Raw genomic sequence first — 18,926 nt, 5'->3', positions numbered from 1 at the left:
TATTAAGAAGACATAGTATCAGCCTATTCTATTTGAATGATCAGAATCACTATTACACCATGACTCCTGGCTCTCCCTTTAAAAGTCCTCTATCAGTTTCTGGGAGGTTTTCCCATGGTCTACCCTTCAGTGAGCTACACCTATTGCCTACATTTGCTACTCAAAGGTGTGGCCCTTGCACCAGTATCATCCAGTCTCCTGGGAGTTTCTCAGAAATGTAATATCTCCTGGGCGCCTGGGTGGCTCAGTTGGTTAAGCGACTGCCTTCGGCTCAGGTCATGATCCTGGAGTCCCTGGATCGAGTCCCACATCGGGCTCCCTGCTCAGCGGGGAGTCTGCTTCTCCCTCTAACCCTCTTCCCTCTCGTGCTCTCTCTCATTCTCTCTCTCTAAAATAAATAAATAAAATCTTTAAAAAAAAAAAAAAAAAAAGAAATGTAATATCTCCTGAATCTGAATCTGCCTTTAAACAAGGACCCCAGGTGATTCATAGGCACATTAAAATTTGACAAGTACTGCTTTAGAAACAACACAGAACATGTATCTATGAATCCTTTTGCTGATAAATCAAAAGCTCATACGTGTCTTTCTCTCTGGGAGCCTACGCCAGAATGAGCAGAACACCCAACTAAAAGAAGCTTCAGTAATAAGGACATTTCCTGTCTTAAATAACATGAAGTTCCAAGTAAGACAGCTCCAGGTTGAGTCCTCCATATCATCAACCCAGTCCCTGCCATCCTTCACGCTGCTATTTTCAGTAGGTTAGTGTAGTCCCTCACAATCAAGATGGTTGCCACAGTTCCAGGCATCACACCAAAGCTAGCAAAGCAGATAGTCTGTTTCCTCCCCCGTCCCTTTTCTTCGGTAGGTACACCGTTCCTGGGAGCCTCCCAACGACTTCCCATTAGTGCATCACATTCCCATTTCTAAAATGACCATAGGCAAAGGACACAGAATTAACTGACAGGCTTAGACTAGTTAATATCCTCTTCATAATCCTGAAACACATACCTGATCCTTAAACCACTCAGGCCTCTTATCTCTTATCAAGAAGAAAGGTGGAAGGTGGGGTGGAGATGGGGAGGGGGGAGTTTGCAGGGAGGGTAACTGATAATAACTTCATCTTCATGTGTAAACAGAAAAAAAAAAGAATAGAGCAGGGATGACAGAAATCCTCTCTAAGGAATGAATCCTCGCTGATTTAATATATACCCACGTTAGAAGCATAACATGTGCCTATAATTAATGTTTGGCTTCAGTTTACTTTATTGCACTCTATGCTCTATGCCAAATGAAACCCTGATGTGTACTTTACTTGCTAATAAATAGGCTTACATAAAAATTATTTGGGGCAGGCCTTGGCTTAGGTAAAAAAATCTGATCTATTGCAATACTTCTAACTTATCTGCCAGCCTTCAGACTTCCCTCCTGTGTATTAGATATAGGAGAGATTTCATATGATTCTTTTTTCAATAAATAATTTTCTTTTCCAAAAGTAAATTGATAATGTTGCTTTTCTGGTTCAAATCCCTCAGTGGTGTTCCACTACCCTTCAGATAAATTCTAAGTTATTGAGCATAACATAACATCCTTCCCAGTAGGCAAAAGGCAGTCTTTCCTGTCATGTCCCAGGAGTCACCTCCTATCCCTCACCTTATCACCCCCAAAAGTCATTCCTTCCTTTACAACTTCAGAGTTCTCCTTCCTCTGGTTCTGTGTTTCTCACACTGCTTTATAAGTAATTTTTAAAATATCTGGCTCCCTAGTGTTGGCTTATTGAATTTAAATTAAAAAAAATTTTTTTTAAAGATTTTATTTATTTATTTGAGACAGAGAGAGTGAGAGAGAGAGAGCACATGAGAGGGGGGAGGGTCAGAGGGAGAAGCAGACTCCCCGCTGAGCGGGGAGCCTGATGCGGGACTCGATCCAGGGACTCCAGGATCATGACCTGAGCCGAAGGCAGTCACTCAACCAACTGAGCCACCCAGGCGCCCTTAAAAATTTTTTTAAAAATTAAAAAATAAAAGACATAAATAAAGACTATATATATATATAGCTCATTTAAGGCACAGACTGGCCCTGCTCCCAGGATGTGTAGGTAAATCTATAAGCATTCAATGAGCATATATAGAGCAAATGTTGGCAAACTTCTACAGAGAACCAGATAGTAAATATTTTTGGCTTTGCAGGCCATAAGCTCTATCACAACTACTCAACTCTGCTGTTATAGCATGCAAACAGTCACACAGAACACGTAAGGGGATGGGTGTTTCTGTGTTCCCGTAAATCCTTATTTAAAAGAAAAAACAGGTGACTGGCTAGATTTAGACAGTGGAACATAGTTTTCTTGTCCTGTTATAGATGAATAAATGTTGCGAATAAACATGTATGTTGCCATAATGAATTCTTCCCTTTTTTTCCACACCATCTTAAGGTCCTTGGGGGCCTCGAACATTATCTCTAGGTCATTCTTTATTGATCTACCAGATGACAGTTTCCCAGTGTCTGGACCTGTTGGCCCTTTCCCTGTTTTTATCAAAAGGAGTGGAAGTAAGTGAGACAGAATACAACCAAGAGCCATAAGCGGGATATTTCCAAAACACCAAGAGTCTGAAAGTTGACTTAGCAGCCACGCAGATGCTGCTAATTCTGGGGTGTGAGGTGGGGGAATTGAATCAACCTGTAGTATCAACTAGCTGAACCTTCTGCTTTAAAATATAAAACACGAAGCTGGAATCATGGTTATGAAAGTGCCAAAATTTCAGTCTTCCTAGATCTCTAGAAAAATCTGGTTTTTGTGTCCCTCCATGAAAAGGGAGTTTAGTCAAGCAATATCCCCTTGACATTCCCTACTCTACTCACTCTGCCTGGGCAAGGTGGGTTGTCTTGTCTGATTGATACATTTGGGAAGAATAAACTGGGTGTGCTTGACTCATCTCCTGACCTGATTTCTCCCCCCCATCTTGGAAGTAAATTTGCTGGCAGTAAGCACAATTTCTTCTCTGTTGCTCATGCTGTAAACTTCTTCCCACTTGGGAAAGGTGTCCTGATCCAATGCTGCCTTTGACCACATGAGTAAGTCTGACTAATTCTGGATGGGATTAGAAGGCCTGTTTGACTCTCACATTAAGTCACATTCTCACATGTAGGCTTTCTCAGTAATAGAGGGGCTATTTTGTCCACCATCTGCCTCTCCTTTGTCTTATTGTTCAATGTGTTCTGAACTCGGGTGGAAAAGAAGGGTGTGGGTCAACTATATGTTCTTATTTTCTGGGTTTCGTGATACTCTGCCATCCAGGACCTCATCGACTGGGGCTAGACTGCCCCTGCAGGGCTAGCTAATTCCCAGAGACCACAAATAACTCTCTAGAACCTTTCATATGCAAACTGACAAGTCCAGAACCCACATCTCCCCAACTGTCTCCTTTATCAAACTCTTACACACTAAACCAATATTCCCCTCCCCTAGTCAATCCAGGACCAGGAACCAGATAATTTGGGACTGCCTGTACACCCTAGAGCCCGCTGAAATTATTCAAACTAGCCGATTCTGAACCTGCTTACTCTGCCTTGCTTTGCTTGCCTTGCCTTTCCTTTGGAGACCGTGATAGACTTTCCCCTTGCTCTTTTTATCTGCAGAACCCCCGCTGTGCTTCCCCATGTGGTCCTGCATGGTGTGGTGTGCCCCCTCCTCTTGGGAACTGTGAGTAACTATCTTTTCAGTGGCAGTCACCTCCTGATTTATTGGTTTTACTATTCCTGAATAAAAACCAAACCCACATTCTAGAACGGGTAGGTGTTATGGGGCCCCTCCAAAGGCCTGAACAGATAGCTTCAGAAGGTGGTGCAAAGTGTGACTTTATACCAAGGTCACTGATAAGCATTCTCTTCTTCTCTTCCTCCCATATATAACCATGATTCCATAATCAGGAAGATGGGAACAGAATTATCCACAGAGCAGGGCTCTGATTGGCAACAATTTGCCCACTTTTCATTTACTCTTTGAGATTCTGACTGTTGACTTCCTAGAGCAAAGTAATTTAATCAAGAAGTTATCAGTCAGTCTGCATCTTATGTGTGAAAGATTCTTCAGGGTGGTGGACACAAGAGGAATGTAATTCATGGTCCAAGCTTTTAAGTACAGCAGGGGAGCAAAACTAGAAAATACTGCACAACTGGGATGATTTAGTGTTAATGTAGTATAGATGAAGTAAGGTGTAATGGGAATTAAGGAAATGGAAGGACAGTTCAAAAGTGGCATGAGAGGTAGATCTCAAAGGATGAATTTAACTTGAAGAGGTAAAGAGGTGGGAATGCTCTTTGCAAACAAATTCAAATTGGCTTAAGCCAAACAGAAAGAAGGATTTATTGTTTCTTATTACTGAAAAGATCAGGCATAAGTAGATCTAGAAGCTCAAACTATATCCTCAGGAATCTGTTAGTGGCTGTTTCTTGTACTGTACTGTACTTTGCTAAGTACTACTCTTTTTGAAAGGTTCCAACAAAAGATCTGGGCCCGGGTCTCACTGGACAGCTTGGGTCATGTGTTCTACATTGAATCAGCTGCTGTGACCAAGGGGTTGTGGTTTTCTGATTAGCCAGGGTCACATGTCTACCCCAGAACTGGCTGTGGCGTCAGCCACTTCCAAAACTGTGGACTTGATGGGTTTGATGTTTCTCAAAGGAAATTCTAGGTGATGTCCCCAAAAGGCAAAGTTATTTCTGGATGGGAATGTATACAAATCTTTTGGTGTCCCGGGGGAAAAAACAGCATGAGTAAAGTGGAAGGAAAGGCAAAGACCAGTCTGATGATAATCCACATAAAGAAACAGAGGGCAATAAATTGCAATAATTCAGGTGGTATAAAATTGTTAGAAGCTTTCAAAGTCAGACAGAAGAGTTTGGATGAGTCACTCAGCAACAGAGATTCATTTTAGATTCTGAAGCAGTAGAGTGATACAATGAAAGTAGTATTATGGGAGGATTAATCGGACAAGAGCCAGGGGATAAACCACTGTCAGGAAGACCAGATGAGGAGATTGTTCAAGTAATCCTGAAATGACTCGATAAAGATTTATGCTAGACAGTAATAGTGAAGGAAAGAGAGGAAGGTAAATTCAGATCATAATTTCAAAGGAAAAAAAAGGCAGAGTTGAATATAGGGGATGAATAGAGAAGAATCAAAGAAGATGACGATGGTTGTAGCTAAAGCTACAAAGATATCACTAAGAGAAATTTATAAAGAGAGTGGATTTTTCCTCCTCCCAATACCCCCGCCCCACAATCTTTTCTCTTATCCTGTGATTTCCATCAGCAGGCTGGATAAAAATTGCTAGAGATCCTAAGTACTGGGAAACCATGGTACCCCACCTCCACCATCACGCGCGATTCCACATTAAAATAGAAAACGATAGAATAAGCATAAGAAGTCCAACAGTCATGATGTGTCACATGACGATGCCGTGATATTTGTCTACAATCACAAATATCATTTTACAGTTTGCTCTCATTAGAAGTTTACTTGCTGAGGGCACCTGGGTGGCTCAGTTGGTTAAGCGACTGCTTTCGGCTCAGGTCATGATCCTGGAGTCCTGCGATCAAGTCCCGCATCAGGCTCCCTGCTCAGCGGGGAGTCTGCTTCTCCCTCTGACCCTTCCCCCTCTCATGTGCTCTCTCTCTCTCTCATTCTCTCTCTCTCTCAAATAAATAAATAAATAAATAAAATCTTTAAAAAAAAGAAAGAAAGAAATTTACTTGCGGATACCCTAATTCACGCTTAGTTTATGTAAGCCAGCCCTGCTTGTCAGTAATAATGTCCTCATTTCTCACTTTCAGGTTGAAAACACATATTCTTAGACTGTACGTGTACTTTGGATTTTTTTTAAAGACTTTATTTATTTATTTGACAGAGACAGACACAGCGAGAGAGGGAACACAAGCAGGGGGAGTGGGAGAGGGAGAAGCAGGCTTCCCACGGAGAGGGAGCCCGATGCGGGGCTCGATCCCAGGACCCTGGGATCATGACCTGAGCTGAAGGCAGACGCTTAACGACTGAGCCACTCAGGCGCCCAACTTTGGATTTTTTTTTTTTTAAAGGCAACTATTACAATGGTGCTCTAATTCAACTGAAAGTCTTTTTTTCCCTCAGAGGAAATGAAAACAAGTTATTGAAGAGATATCTACACTCCCATGTTCATTGCAGTATTATTCATAATAGCTAAGACAAGAAAACAACCTAAGTGTTCTCCAGTGGATGAATAGATTAAAAAGACATGATACAGGGCGCCTGGGTGGCTCAGTTGGTTGAGCGACTGCCTTCAGCTCAGGTCATGATCCTGGAGTCTCAGGATCGAGTCCCACATCGGGCTCCCCGCTCAGCGAGCTGTCTGCTTCTCCCTCTGACCCTCCCCCCTCTCATGTGCTCTCTCTCTCTCTCATTCTCGCTCTCGCAAATAAATAAATAAATAATTTTTAAAAAGATGTGATACATATATATATATTCATGAATTCCTATGAATACATATGAATTCTGAAATTCTTATTTATAATTCCCAGCTGTTTAAAAATAAAAGCATATCTATCTAATCTTAGTAATTATGGCTATTTAATAGGGGTACCAATTATATGTAGACATAAGGAAAAGAAGAAGGAAGGAAAGATGACAAGTGCATCAGGTAAAGCTATCTCATGATTAGGAAGAGGCCTGACAGTAGCACTCAGGCAATGAGATTCACCTTCCTTTCCAGGTTCCCTTCTCTGCTCACTAGAACGGAGGATGGATTCTCCTCCAGTTTAGGAAACTGGAGAGATTCAATGATTTGGATGATAGAATACAGAGACTGTGAGAATCCCCCAAGGAGTGAAGTCTAGCTCGGGAAAAGAAAGCTGAGTACAAGTTCACAATTTCAAAACTATTGAGTACTGGGTTAATGGGGTGTGCAATCAGAGTTATAGGTGAACGTCTCATCACGAACCTTCTACTGCTACAGATTTCAGTGTTTTTTTCTTTTTGCTTTTAAATAATAGCTAATATTTAACGGAGCACATATCCTGTGCCAGATTACTATGCTCAATGAAAAGCATTTGCATGGGTTAAAAAATTTATTTATTTAAAGATTTTATTTATTTATTTGAGACAGAGAGAATGAGAGAGACAGCAAGCACATGAGAGGGGGGAGGGTCAGAGGGAGAAGCAGACTCCCTGCCGAGCAGGGAGCCCGATGCGGGACTCGATCCCGGGACTCCAGGATCATGACCTGAGCCGAAGGCAGTCGCCCAACCAACTGAGCCACCCAGGCGCCCCATGAGTTAAAAAATTTAATAGTCACAGCAATTTTATAAGGTAAGTTTATCATTATCACTCTGTTTCACAGACAATGTGACTAAGCCTCAAGATGGACAATCACACAGCTAAGTTTGATTCTGCTCTATTTGATGAACCCCAAAGCTCTGGTTTTCATTACCACGGTATACTCTTTTCCAAACAAATAGAGAAACTCTTCAATTTCTTTTAGCCAGGTTCAATGTTCCAGCTGGAAGACCAGGAGGTGTATTGCTGAAGAAGAAGGGGCAGATGGAAGCTGGGAGGTATTTTCTGCCACATTCCATAAAGCAGTGCAATCACTTTCTCCTAGTACAGGAACTGTTTCTTCAGCTGAGCACCAGATGAAGTAACTGGCTTGCACGAGGGATTGTATTTTCTAAAGAGTCCAACCACATTTAGCCCTGTGGGAAGCTCTGACTATATGTGTATTTGGAGAGCTGGTGAGTGATCTTATAAGTTCATATCTCATCCCATGGTACCTGCCAGGCATGCATTGATACGCCCCCCCCACCCCGCCCACCGCCCACCGACCGCATCTCACACTTCACTAAGCCTATATAGTTGATTGGAATTTGACGCAATGGCACTCTCCTGGCAGCCCTGTCTCCTTTCCACCCACCTTTTGAAATGATTTTAGACTCCATTTTTAAAGAAAGATTGTATTTATCTATTTGTCATAGAGAGAGAGAGCACAAGCAGGGGGGAGCGGCTGAGGGAGAGGGAGAAGCAGACTCCCTGCTGAGCAAGGAGCCTGAGGCGGGACTTGATCCCAGGATCCTGGGATCATGACCTGAGCCGAAAGCAGATGCTTAACCGACTGAAGCACCCAGGCATCCCTAATTTCAGACTTTAGAAAGGTTGTAAGAGTAGGGTAGACCAATTTCATATAGTTTTCATTCAGCTTTCTCTAATTTCAACATCTTGCATAATGGTCAAAACAAAGAAGTTGGTATAGCAGCATTAACTACAGGTATTTATTTACACTTCACCAGTTTTTCTACTCATGTCTATTTAGTGTTCCAGAAGCCAATCCGGGATCTGGCATTACATTTAGTCGTCAGGTCTCCTTTGCCTTCACCAGTCTGGGACAGCTCCTTAGTCTTTTTCTGTCATAATCTTGACACTGTGGTGAATACTAACCATTTGTTTCATAGAATGTCCCTCAGCTGGGCTTATTTAGTGTTTTCTCACGATGAGATTGCAGCTCTGCAACTCTGGCAAGAATACCAGAGAAGGGAACGTACCCTTTCGTACGTGACGTCACGGAGTTTTTCATCAAGGGCGTGGCATGATACAACTTACAATTTGGAAGGATGACTCTGGCAGCTGGGTGCAGAATGAGTTGGAGTGGAGGGAGCTTGTGGTCAAGGCCCTGGTTAAGAGATGATGGGTGAAGGTAGCCTGAACAAAGGCTATGGCTATAGGGGTGGGGATGAACGTCTGAAGATGGAATTTCTGAAGTGAAGCTAATAGGATTTGGGAGCTGTTTCCTTAAGTGAAGTGAGAAGAGGAACTGAGGATAATTACTAGGATATCAGGATAACAGGGCGATGGTCGATGCCACTCGCAGTTGGTGGCCAAAGTCTTTGTAATTCAGATTTCTTTTTTTTTTTTTTTAGATTTTATTTATTTATTTGAGAGACAGAATGAGAGAGGGAGAGAAGGAAGGGTCAGAGGGAGAAGCAGACTCCCCGCTGAGCGGGGAGCCCGATGTGGGACTCGATCCCAGGACTCCAGGATCATGACCCGAGCCGAAGGCAGTCACTCGACCAACTGAGCCACCCAGGCGCCCCTGTAATTCAGATTTCTTAAGATTTAAAAAATAATAATTTGCTGGCATGTGTCTGCTATAAGAGGCTGTTTGAATGTCTGTGGAAAAAAAGATACAGAAAGAATGAGGAGATGCTCAGCCATGCTTTTACTCTTGTTTTCAAGTTTTGGGTTTGGAAATTCAGCATCTTTGGTGTGTATGTTTGAGTGAGACAGAAGTGTCAGCATCTCATCACGACTCTCATTTTCTCCAGGTAAAACAGCATTTTCATATGTACTTGACAAATATTTGTGGAACACTGCATGGAAGAGTCAGTACATCCGAGTCAGGGGCAAAGGAGGGTTTGCAACAGAATGTGATGGGAGCCATTGCAAATTTTCCCATGGCCAAGGAGTGTTTCATATAAACTGGCTTTGTTCTGAAGTCAAAAAAGTGAAGCCAAAAGGGAAATTCAAGAGGAAAGTAGTGAAGATGAATCTTTCTTGTTCATTTCTACGTTAGAGATAGAGGGGAGAAGAAAACCAGATTTTCCTAAAGATGGGGATGTGCCCCTGAGTCTCCAATGGCCTAAAAGCTAGTCCTAACTCTTACAGTGCATCATACAGGAAAGAATGCATTTTAGCTGATACTTCCCAATAAAACAGAGGTTTTTAACTTCACATCATACAGCTTTAAAAAAATGCAGATGCCCAGGACCCATCCCGAGTGATTCAGATCGATTATTCAAAATGCCTTTGGTTGGAAGTGGCAGAAATGCAAAACAAATCAGCCTCAGCTGACGATTTGGAGTGGGTTGTATATTATGATCTATGTTGCATAACAAATCACCCAATTACCCCAAATGTAGCAGCTTAAAACACAGTGACCTTGTACAGTTACAGTGGATGGGGATTTTAGGAGTGGCTTAGCTGGTGGTTCTGCCTCGGAGTCCCTCACCAAGTTGAAATCAAGGTGTCGGTCAGGCTTTAGTCACCTAAAGGCTTGACTGGTGTTGGAAGACCCATTTCCAGGGTGGCTCAGTTACATGGGTGGCAAGCTGGTGCTGGCTATTGGCAGGCGGTCCTACTCTTTGCCACATGGGCTTTTGCACAGGGCTGCTTGAATATTCTCACCATATGTTGGCTGGTTTTCCCGAGATCAAGTAATCTAAGAGAGCAAGGCAGAAACAGCTTGATCCAATATTATGGCTGGGGTTAAGGTTTCTTTGAGGAGGAGAAGGGGGATGGTACTCGTAGGTCAGATCATCTGTTGTTACAAAGGCTGAAGACCCTTATATAGAGTTTCAGGCCCAGAGCAAACATACCATATGTTCCATTCATTTTTTATAGGGCAAAAGGATTAAAATGGGTATCGAATGAGGTCTTGAAGGGGAAAGAATAATAATTAAAAAAAAACAACACAAGGGTTATGTGTGACTTGCCTCTAAGCATGGGTTTTCATCTGTCATAATAACATTTTAACATTTGCAAAGCCCTTTAGATTCTATCACACAATTTTCTAACACCTTATTTGATCTTAAGAACAATCTTAGGTTTATAGGATGGAGTCAAGAGGGTTGGGACTGAAAGATGGAGCTAATAATAGTGAACACCCACCAAGTGCCAGGCATTTGACTGGGTGCTTTATATTCATTAACCCTTTTCACCAAATACCACAAGGTCAGTATTAAGAATTTCAGTTTTGAGAGAGGCTTCGATTCCTTGGGCTCAGAGAAGTTAAATGGCATGCCCATGGCCAAGCATCAGAGTTGGAATGAAAACCTAGGTTTTCCTACTCACAGTCCCACATGCTTTCCATTTGGCTGCTTCACGGTTCAGCATGACCAGCCACGGCTGCCACTTTTGCCGTGAGCTGCATCCTTGACTTGTCTTCATCTCTGGCGGCATGGAACTCCCCAAAAGCCAGAGGACCCTGTCACCGTAAGCCCACACTTACTGTGCCCTCAGCATGAGTTGCTTTTTGCTCTGGTGAGCACTTCATTACAAGCCCGTTGGAAAGAAAGAAAAAAAAGAGAGGACAGAAGAAAGTATATGGGATTGGAAAAGAAATCAAGTTCACAATTTATACAGAAATAAATCCATTTCTCTGGGATTGTCTAACTTTGTTTGACTTTTATTAAAAATCTGGCTCCGGGGGCGCCTGGGTGGCTCAGTCATTAAACGTCTGCCTTTGGCTCAGGTCATGATCCCAGGGTCCTGGGATCGAGACCCGCGTCGGGCTCCCTGCTCCGGGCTCCCTGCTCCGCGGGAAGCCCGCTTCTCCCTCTCCCACTCCCCCGGCTTGTGTTCCTGCTCTCACTATCTCTCTCTGTCAAATAAATAAATAAAATCTTCAAAAAAAAAAATCTGGCTCCAATGCAGACTCCTTTGGTGGCCTCAAGGAACTTGGCACCTCATTTTCCTTTGTTGTCAAGTGGGGTAATACTTCTTAAGCTTGGCCTAAAATTCACGGATGTGGTAGGACAGGCATGGGAAGCATTTTGCGCTCCTCACCGTGTTTGGGAGACATAACTGACTTTCAGGCTGTACACATCAACCCTTTTACTAAAGACCTCAAACTTTCTAAATGCTCTTATGATTTACAAATATGCCTAAATGTGATTTGAGTCAAGGTTTCCAGCTGCAAGTAAAGATTACTTTTCCATGCTGTTTGTGGTTTACTAAAAGCAATAACAGGGGACGCTGGGTGGCAGAGGTGGTTAGGCATCTCTCTTGACTGCGGCTCAGGTTATGATCTCAGGGTCGTGAGATCGAGCCCCATGGCGGGCTCTGCACTGGGGGTGGAGCCTGCTTAAGATTCTCTCTCTCTCTCTCCCTCTGCCCCTCCTCCCCTCCTCTCTCCCCCTCTCAATAAGTAAGTAAATAAAAAGATAAATAAAAGCAATAATAATACCTTTGGTTATCTAATATATATGTCAACTCTCCCATCAAATAAATCTTCTATTTCTGTAGACTAGCTAGGCAATAGGTCCTCAGTCGAGTATATGGTAAGCACCCTACAGGTGACTGCTATTTTTTTTAAAGATTTTATTTATTCATTTTAGAGATAGAGAGCAAGAGCAAGTGCCTGAGCGTGGGGGCGGGGTGGGGGGATGGAGCAGAGGAAAAGGGACAAGCAGACTCCTCACTGAGCTCAGAGCCTGAGCTCCCACAACCCTGAGATCATGACCTGAGCTGAAACCAAGAGTTGCCGCTCAACTGACTGAGCCACCCCGGCGCCCCAAGATGATAGCTATTTTTATTATTGAATGTATTTTTCTTAAAGCTAGGTTATTTCCTAAGAACTTTAAAAGTCAGGCAAATAACTGTTTAATCAGAAAAATCCAATAAGCATCTATATACTGTTTATTAGTATGATTGGACCAGATAGAGAAGTCATGAAGATCAGCATAGATCTAAACAAAATAGCTTCAAGGGCTGATGCCATCCATCTCTGATGCCTTTGTACCTCCCCAGTTTGTAAAACAGGAAGAGGGACAAAAAGTGAAAATTAGGATGAGCAAGTCCCACCGGAGTTCCCACTGGGTGTGTCTTTTGCCCAGAGAGAGCAGCAACTCACGCATGCAGGTAAGTTCAAGGAGTGTGCTGAACACGGTGTTTTGAATTGGGTAGTGGAAGATCCCAGGCACTCCTCAGCCGGCTGACTATTGTGTTGATTGGTTCTTGGATTTCGAACTATGAAGCCTTTTCGTGGTATATAAAGTGGGCGACCAAGAGCCTGCAGGTGTGATGGCAGGCCAAGTGCAATGGCGACAGCAAGCTGCGTCACAGCGTTCTAGGACACGCCTTATAGGACAGTACAGTATGGTGGTTAAGAGCTCCCTGCTTGGGTTCCAAAACCTGGTTCCAACAAGCGTGAGCCGTGGAACTTTGGGTAGTTACTTTGCCTCTCAAAACCTCATATTTATGTGGTCACTAATGAGAGCCAAACCTCACTGGAGACGGCACTGCCAAGGCTCAGGAATGGCTGGAAAGTAGCTCTGTTGTCAAGCTGACAAAACTTGCTAGAAATCCATCTTCTAGAACTTTGGGAACCACCCTCCCTTTAGGGGGCCATGGAAAAGCGGCTCAGTGGGGAGGTGCCTCCCCAGAGGTATTCGGCTACAGTTGCCAACCCACAAGAACCAAAAGCAAAACCCTTTTCTTCTGCCATGTCTCTCCAGCACCTTCTGTTGACAAAGCCTAACATCATTCCCCCCGGGAAGGGAAAAACAATGTAAAGGGCCCAGATTAATTTTTACAGAGGAGGCAAAAAGGAAGAATTTGGAGTGATAAAACCCGTAACTAGCGCGAGCGTGATTTGGCAATATCTTTAGGGGCTGATAATACTGATTCTTTCAGGCTGGTAGTGTCCAAGTAACAGCCCGCAGGGCCTGTCCTGGGTCTGCAAGCTGCTGTTGGTCCTCTGTAGAGCAGTCGTTCTGAAAGTGGTCCCTGGGTCAGCACTGTCGGCATCACATGGGAACTTGTTGGAAATGCAAATTCTAGGGCTTTATCCCAGGCTTACTGGGTCAGAAACTCTGGAGTTGGGGACCAGCCGTCTGTTTTAACAAGCTATCCAAGTGATTCTGGTACATGCTAAGGTTTGAAAACCACTGGGATAACAATAAGTTCTGGGATCTTGTGTAGGCTTGGAGGGAAGAGTCAATACAGATTTCTTTATCTGAGCTTTAGTTTCGATTTTTTTTAAGATTTTATTTATTTATTTGCCAGAGAGAGAGAGAGGGAGGGAGAGTACAAGCAGGGGGAGTGGCAGCCAGAGGGACAAGCAGGCTCCTTGCTAAGCAAGGAGCCCAATGTGAGACTCGATCCCAGGACCCTGAGATCATGACCTAAGCCGAAGGCAGACGCTTAACCATCTGAGGCACCCAGGCGCCCCTAGTTTCAATTTTTAATCTTGAAGAACGTGACCTAACTCTTTGGGATCTGGAAGCGTGCAGGGAGCATATTATTATATATCCACTTTCGCCTTGACGACGTGTTTCTGGACTCGTGGGAATGCACTTAGCAGATATGCTCACTTTGGTAAGAAAGTTGATGTTCTCTTATCTGCAGGTCACACTCCCTTGATTAGATCCCTGAACCTGCTATTGCCATTTCTATCTATTTCTGTGGGTTTGCAAAAAAAGGAGTGCAATGCCTGTTCTATTTTTTTTTTAAGATTTTATTTATTTGAGAGAGAGAGAAAGTGAGAGAGAGCATGAGAGGGGAGAGGGTCAGAGGGAGAAGCAGCCTCCCCACTGAGCAGGGAGCCCGATGTGGGACTCGATCCCAGGACTCCAGGATCATGACCTGAGCCGAAGGCAGTCGCTTAACCAACTGAGCCACCCAGGCGCCCTGCCTGTTCTATTTTTTCCATATCCTTGCTCTTCCCTAACTCTCCACCACAGATGGACTGTTGGAAGAGCAGCTAGGGCCCCAAGCCTAAGGTCAGCCCAGCCAGATAGCGGCATGGAGCACACATCAGCTTCCCACTGCTTGTGAGCAGGGTTGTCTCCTTGACTAGGCTCCAACAGCCCAGAGCAGAAAGTTTCATGTTTCCCTGCCTCAGCCCCTGTCTTCCCAAGCTCCTCAATTTGCAGTCTTCAAAGGAGAGAGGACAGATGATGTAGTCTGGCAGACGACTTTTCTGCCCTTTCTTGCTTTGAAATTAAAAAATGTGTGTGTGTGTGTGTGCCTATTTGAGTGGTGTGGGGATGGTGACCTGGCTCTCATCCCGTCACTAACTAGCTGCATGGGGTTGGGCAGATCACCAGCTCCGGTTTTAATTTCCATACTGAAATACAGAAGGTTGGACCAGCTGATCCTGCTCCAACATTTTGTGATTCTGTGCACTTCCAGGCGCATGGCCTTAAAAGGTTAACTTGGGTTTGAGTCTCACCTTCTACTGTGACAGTCCGTATAAAGTTCCTTTGTGATTCCTTCCTCTGTTTGATATTAAGTACGATGAAGTCTTCCTACAACAAATTCACCTAAAAGGGATTGAAGCTACTTATGCACAGAGTGGAGATGTCAACAGGTTTGCTCCTTTCAATATATAAAGAGCATCTGCCTTTTGAAATAGATATAATGTCTCATCAACTGTGTGGGCAAGACGAACTGCGGTGTGAAAATGCACTGCCAGAAATGAGAAATGAGGTAGTCTTCATTTTGAATTCCTGATTTATTTCTCACTGAGAGTAGTAAGCAAAAAGATGCTTATTTCCTCTCAAAGGGATTTGACTATTTCTATTTTTAATGTCGTTTAAGCCTTTTCATCTCCCCTTCAAGGTAAAGAGTCTTTCTCTGACCTAGTTTCGCATGCTGAAATGGGGGGAAAAGTCAAGTGTAATGATCCTCAATCAGCAGGGACATCCCTCGGGGGTGGGGGGGGTGAGGGTTGGGGAGAAGAGGGTATTTCAGGAATTCTTGGAAATGATGTTTAAAAAATACGTCTAGATTTTATTCTTTTTGTTTTCAAGATTTTTTAATCTATTTGTCAGAGACAGAGAGCACAAGCAGGGCGAGCTGCAGGCAGAGGGAGAAGCAGGCTCCCTCCATCCCAGGACCCTGGGATCATGACCTGAGCCAAAAGCAGGCGCTCAATGGACTGAGCCACCCAGGTATCCCTAGACTTTTATTCTAAAAAAAAAAGTTCCTACTGTTTTGAGAACAGTAATTTCGAATTAGAGCAATCCAAGCTTGATAAAATCATGGCCAGGAAGGGTAGGCAGATTAAAGGTTGTGGTAGGCACTTTGGGTTGCTCACTTGTTCCCTCCTCCTTCCTTGCTAAAAGAGGCTTGATTTTGTTCTTATGGCAACATCCCCAGACAATGAATCATAATTGGTTCAAATCTGTCATGACAGTCTCTGTCTTGCCTCCCTTGCAGTGAGAAGTGGCCATGTGAGCCAGTCCTGGCTCCAGAGACATCTGAGTCTGCTGGGGACACTATTGGGGGATTTTGGAAGGCATGGGCTATCTGTGCCCCCCCCCCCCATCTTCCTGCTTTGATAGCTGACACGACATTGGGAACTTTCAAGGCCTTCCTGTGACCTCCTGGTGATAGGACCACAGGCCAAGGATGGACAACCCTGGCTTTTTTTCTGACATTTTTGAGTTGTGCAAAAGCAGAGGTGCTGGACAAAATACAGGACACCCAATTAAATTTGAGTTTCAGAAAAACAACAGTCTTATATATGTAGTATTTGGGACTTATTTACACTAAAGTTATTTATAAATAACTATAGTTTATCTGAAATTCAAATTTAACTGTGTGTCCTCTAATTGTGTTTTTTCCCCTAAATCTGACAACACCATGTGCCAACTCTGGACTGCCTGCCTTGAACTTTCTTCTTATGTAAAAAAACAAACAAAAACCCCGATGAGCTTAAGCTACTACTCAAAAAATATATCGGTTGCATGTGAATTCATTCTTGACGTAATAGGAATTTGTTTTTGTACCCAATATTTTTTGGGGTGTTCATCATGTGCTAGACAGTGTGCTGGTTCGCAGGGATGGGTGTTTAACTCAGTCACAGTGGCAAGACCTGCGTTCATGGAGCTTCTCTGTAGCTGGAGAGACTGTCGCTAAATGAGCGATTCTAAATGAGCGTTGGTAGTATAAATCCAATTGTGATTAGTGCTCTGGAGGACAAGTAGGGGAGCTTTGCGAGCATCTACAGAGGGAAGTTCTCCTTGAGGTAGGACGTCAAGGCACTCTGAAGGAGGGGCAGGGGGGCAGGCTGATTGGAGGGGAGGGGTGTGCAAGTTTGCTCTGAGCATCCAGCACAGCATGTGTGCCCATCACGAGGCAGGAAGGATCCCGGTAAGTTTGAGGAGAGGAGGTCACGGCACTGAACAGCAATGGGTTGAGTGATGGGCAATGGGCAATGGGAATAGAGAGGCACACAGAAGCTAGTTGAGGGAGTGCCTTGGAGGCCGTATTAAGGTGTCTGAACTTAATCCTTACTCTACGCTACACCCACACTAAGTACTGTTGATATGAAATAGAGACTTCCAATAGTTCAAAATAAAGACTTCCCACAATTTGATCAGAGTCATAGAGCTGTTAGATGGGAGAACTGCCATTTGGGCTCAGGGTTTGTTTTTTTTGTTGCTGTTTGCTTGTTGTGTAAGTGTGTGTGATCCAAAACCCCTCCCTAATTCCCCCTGAGTACAAGCTAGTTAGAGCTACAGAAATAATGACAGCTGCTCAAATGAGTCTGTAAAGACCAGTTAAAGTTAAGGTAACAATATATTTATATTTGTACAGATTGAGAGGATTGGGAGCAATCTATTTGTTACAAAAACAAGAGGTTGATCAGTACAGCAGATAATTTAAATTCCAGCATTGAAAGAGGCCTCAAAAAATTATACAATTCAGATCTCCTGTCTGTTCCTTTCAATGAAAGGTACTACTTATCATTTAAGTAACCATAACTGATTTCTGTGACTTTAGGCCATTGGTTTGACAGAAACAATAAAACACATAAAATACTCCCTATTATAACAAAGTATCAACACAAATGACACAATGATCCAGTGGTTTTACCCATAGTAAGAAACAGTAACAAAACACACACAAAGGGGCGCCTGGGTGGCTCAGTCGGTTTTTGGCTCAGGTCATGATCCTAGGGTCCTGGGATTAAGTCCCGCCTCGGGCTCCCTGCTCGGCGGGAAGCCTGCTTCTCCCTCTCCCACTCCCCCTGCTTGTGTTCCTGCTCTCACTATCTCTCTCTCTCTGTCAAATAAATAAATAAAATCTTAAAAAAAAAAAAAACCCACACACAAAAAAAGACACTCTAGTAAATTGTTGATTTATTCAATGTGACCGCTAAAGCCTTTATTTGCAGGAAATGGGCATTGGTATTAGATGGTAATGAATATTATAAAAATAGAAAAATATCAGCACACATTGAATCTAAGGTTAAGTGCTTTGTGATACTTGGTAGGCATATATATACACACATCACATACATATATACCTGCACACACACACACAGACACATACAAGCACAATAGGTTACATATATACTGGATTGTGATGTAAATCTTATTTGGTACTCTGGGTCCCACTCAGAGAAGTTTGACAACCACTGGTCCAGAGGAACTGACTCATTGTGAGCTATGCTCTCTCTCTGCACTCCTTGGAGCAAGAACAACTCATTAAGGTAAATTCCTGTCCAGTGGTGTGGATAACGATTTACCGTTCCACATGTCGGGGAAACCATGTGTGATAACACAAACAAACGAACCAACAGATGTTATCATACCAAAGTACTTATTGTATCTTGGCTAAGGCTCTTAAATATACTCCTTTGAGTTTCCTAATTCATCCCAGGAAGGATTCAGTGCAGTCCATCTTTATGTTGTTACTTGCAAACCTTGGAAACAAATAGAAAGAAATTAATAGAGAATTCCAATTCTCATTGTGTTAAATCTTCACACTATCAACAGTAAATCTTTTCTTTAAATTTTTATTGTTATGTTAATCACCATATATTACATCATTTGTTTTGGTGTAGTGTTCCATGATTGTTTGTTCATAACACCCAGTGCTCCATGCAGAATGTGCCCTCTTTAATACCCATCACCAGGCTAACCCATCCCCCTACCCTCCTCCCCTCTAGAACCCTCAGTTTGTTTTTCAGAGTCCATCATCTCTCCTGGTTCGTCTCCCCCTCTGACGTACTCCCCTTCATTCTTCCTCTCCTGCTATCTTCTTCTTTTTCTTTTTCCTTAAAATATGTTGCGTTATTTGTTTCAGAAGTACAGGTCTGTGATTCAACAGTCTTACACAATTCACAGCGCTCACCGTAGCACATACCCTCCCCAATGTCTATCACCCAGCCA

The 18,926-nt window shown here is 43.3% G+C and overlaps 1 protein-coding gene across 3 annotated transcripts in view; it reads right to left on the bottom strand.

Annotated features, from left to right (window-relative positions):
* Window positions 1-17,309: 17,309 nt before the first annotated feature.
* NMRK1 (nicotinamide riboside kinase 1) overlaps window positions 17,310-18,926 on the bottom strand; it is a 32,185-nt gene continuing 30,568 nt past the window's right edge. For all 3 annotated transcript variants that reach the window (XM_025891488.2, XM_025891492.2, XM_073878069.1), the window contains one exon: window positions 17,310-18,457. In XM_025891488.2, coding sequence (XP_025747273.1) covers window positions 18,438-18,457 — 20 coding nt within the window. In that variant the 3' untranslated portion in view covers window positions 17,310-18,437. The remainder of the gene's footprint in view (window positions 18,458-18,926) is intronic.

The sequence above is a fragment of the Callorhinus ursinus genome, unplaced genomic scaffold (genome assembly GCF_003265705.2).
Source record: "Callorhinus ursinus isolate GAN/ISIS: 27379988/994484 unplaced genomic scaffold, GSC_fseal_2.0 scaffold28, whole genome shotgun sequence".
Lineage (NCBI taxonomy): Eukaryota > Metazoa > Chordata > Mammalia > Carnivora > Otariidae > Callorhinus > Callorhinus ursinus.
This window is presented reverse-complemented; position numbering and strand designations above follow the sequence as displayed.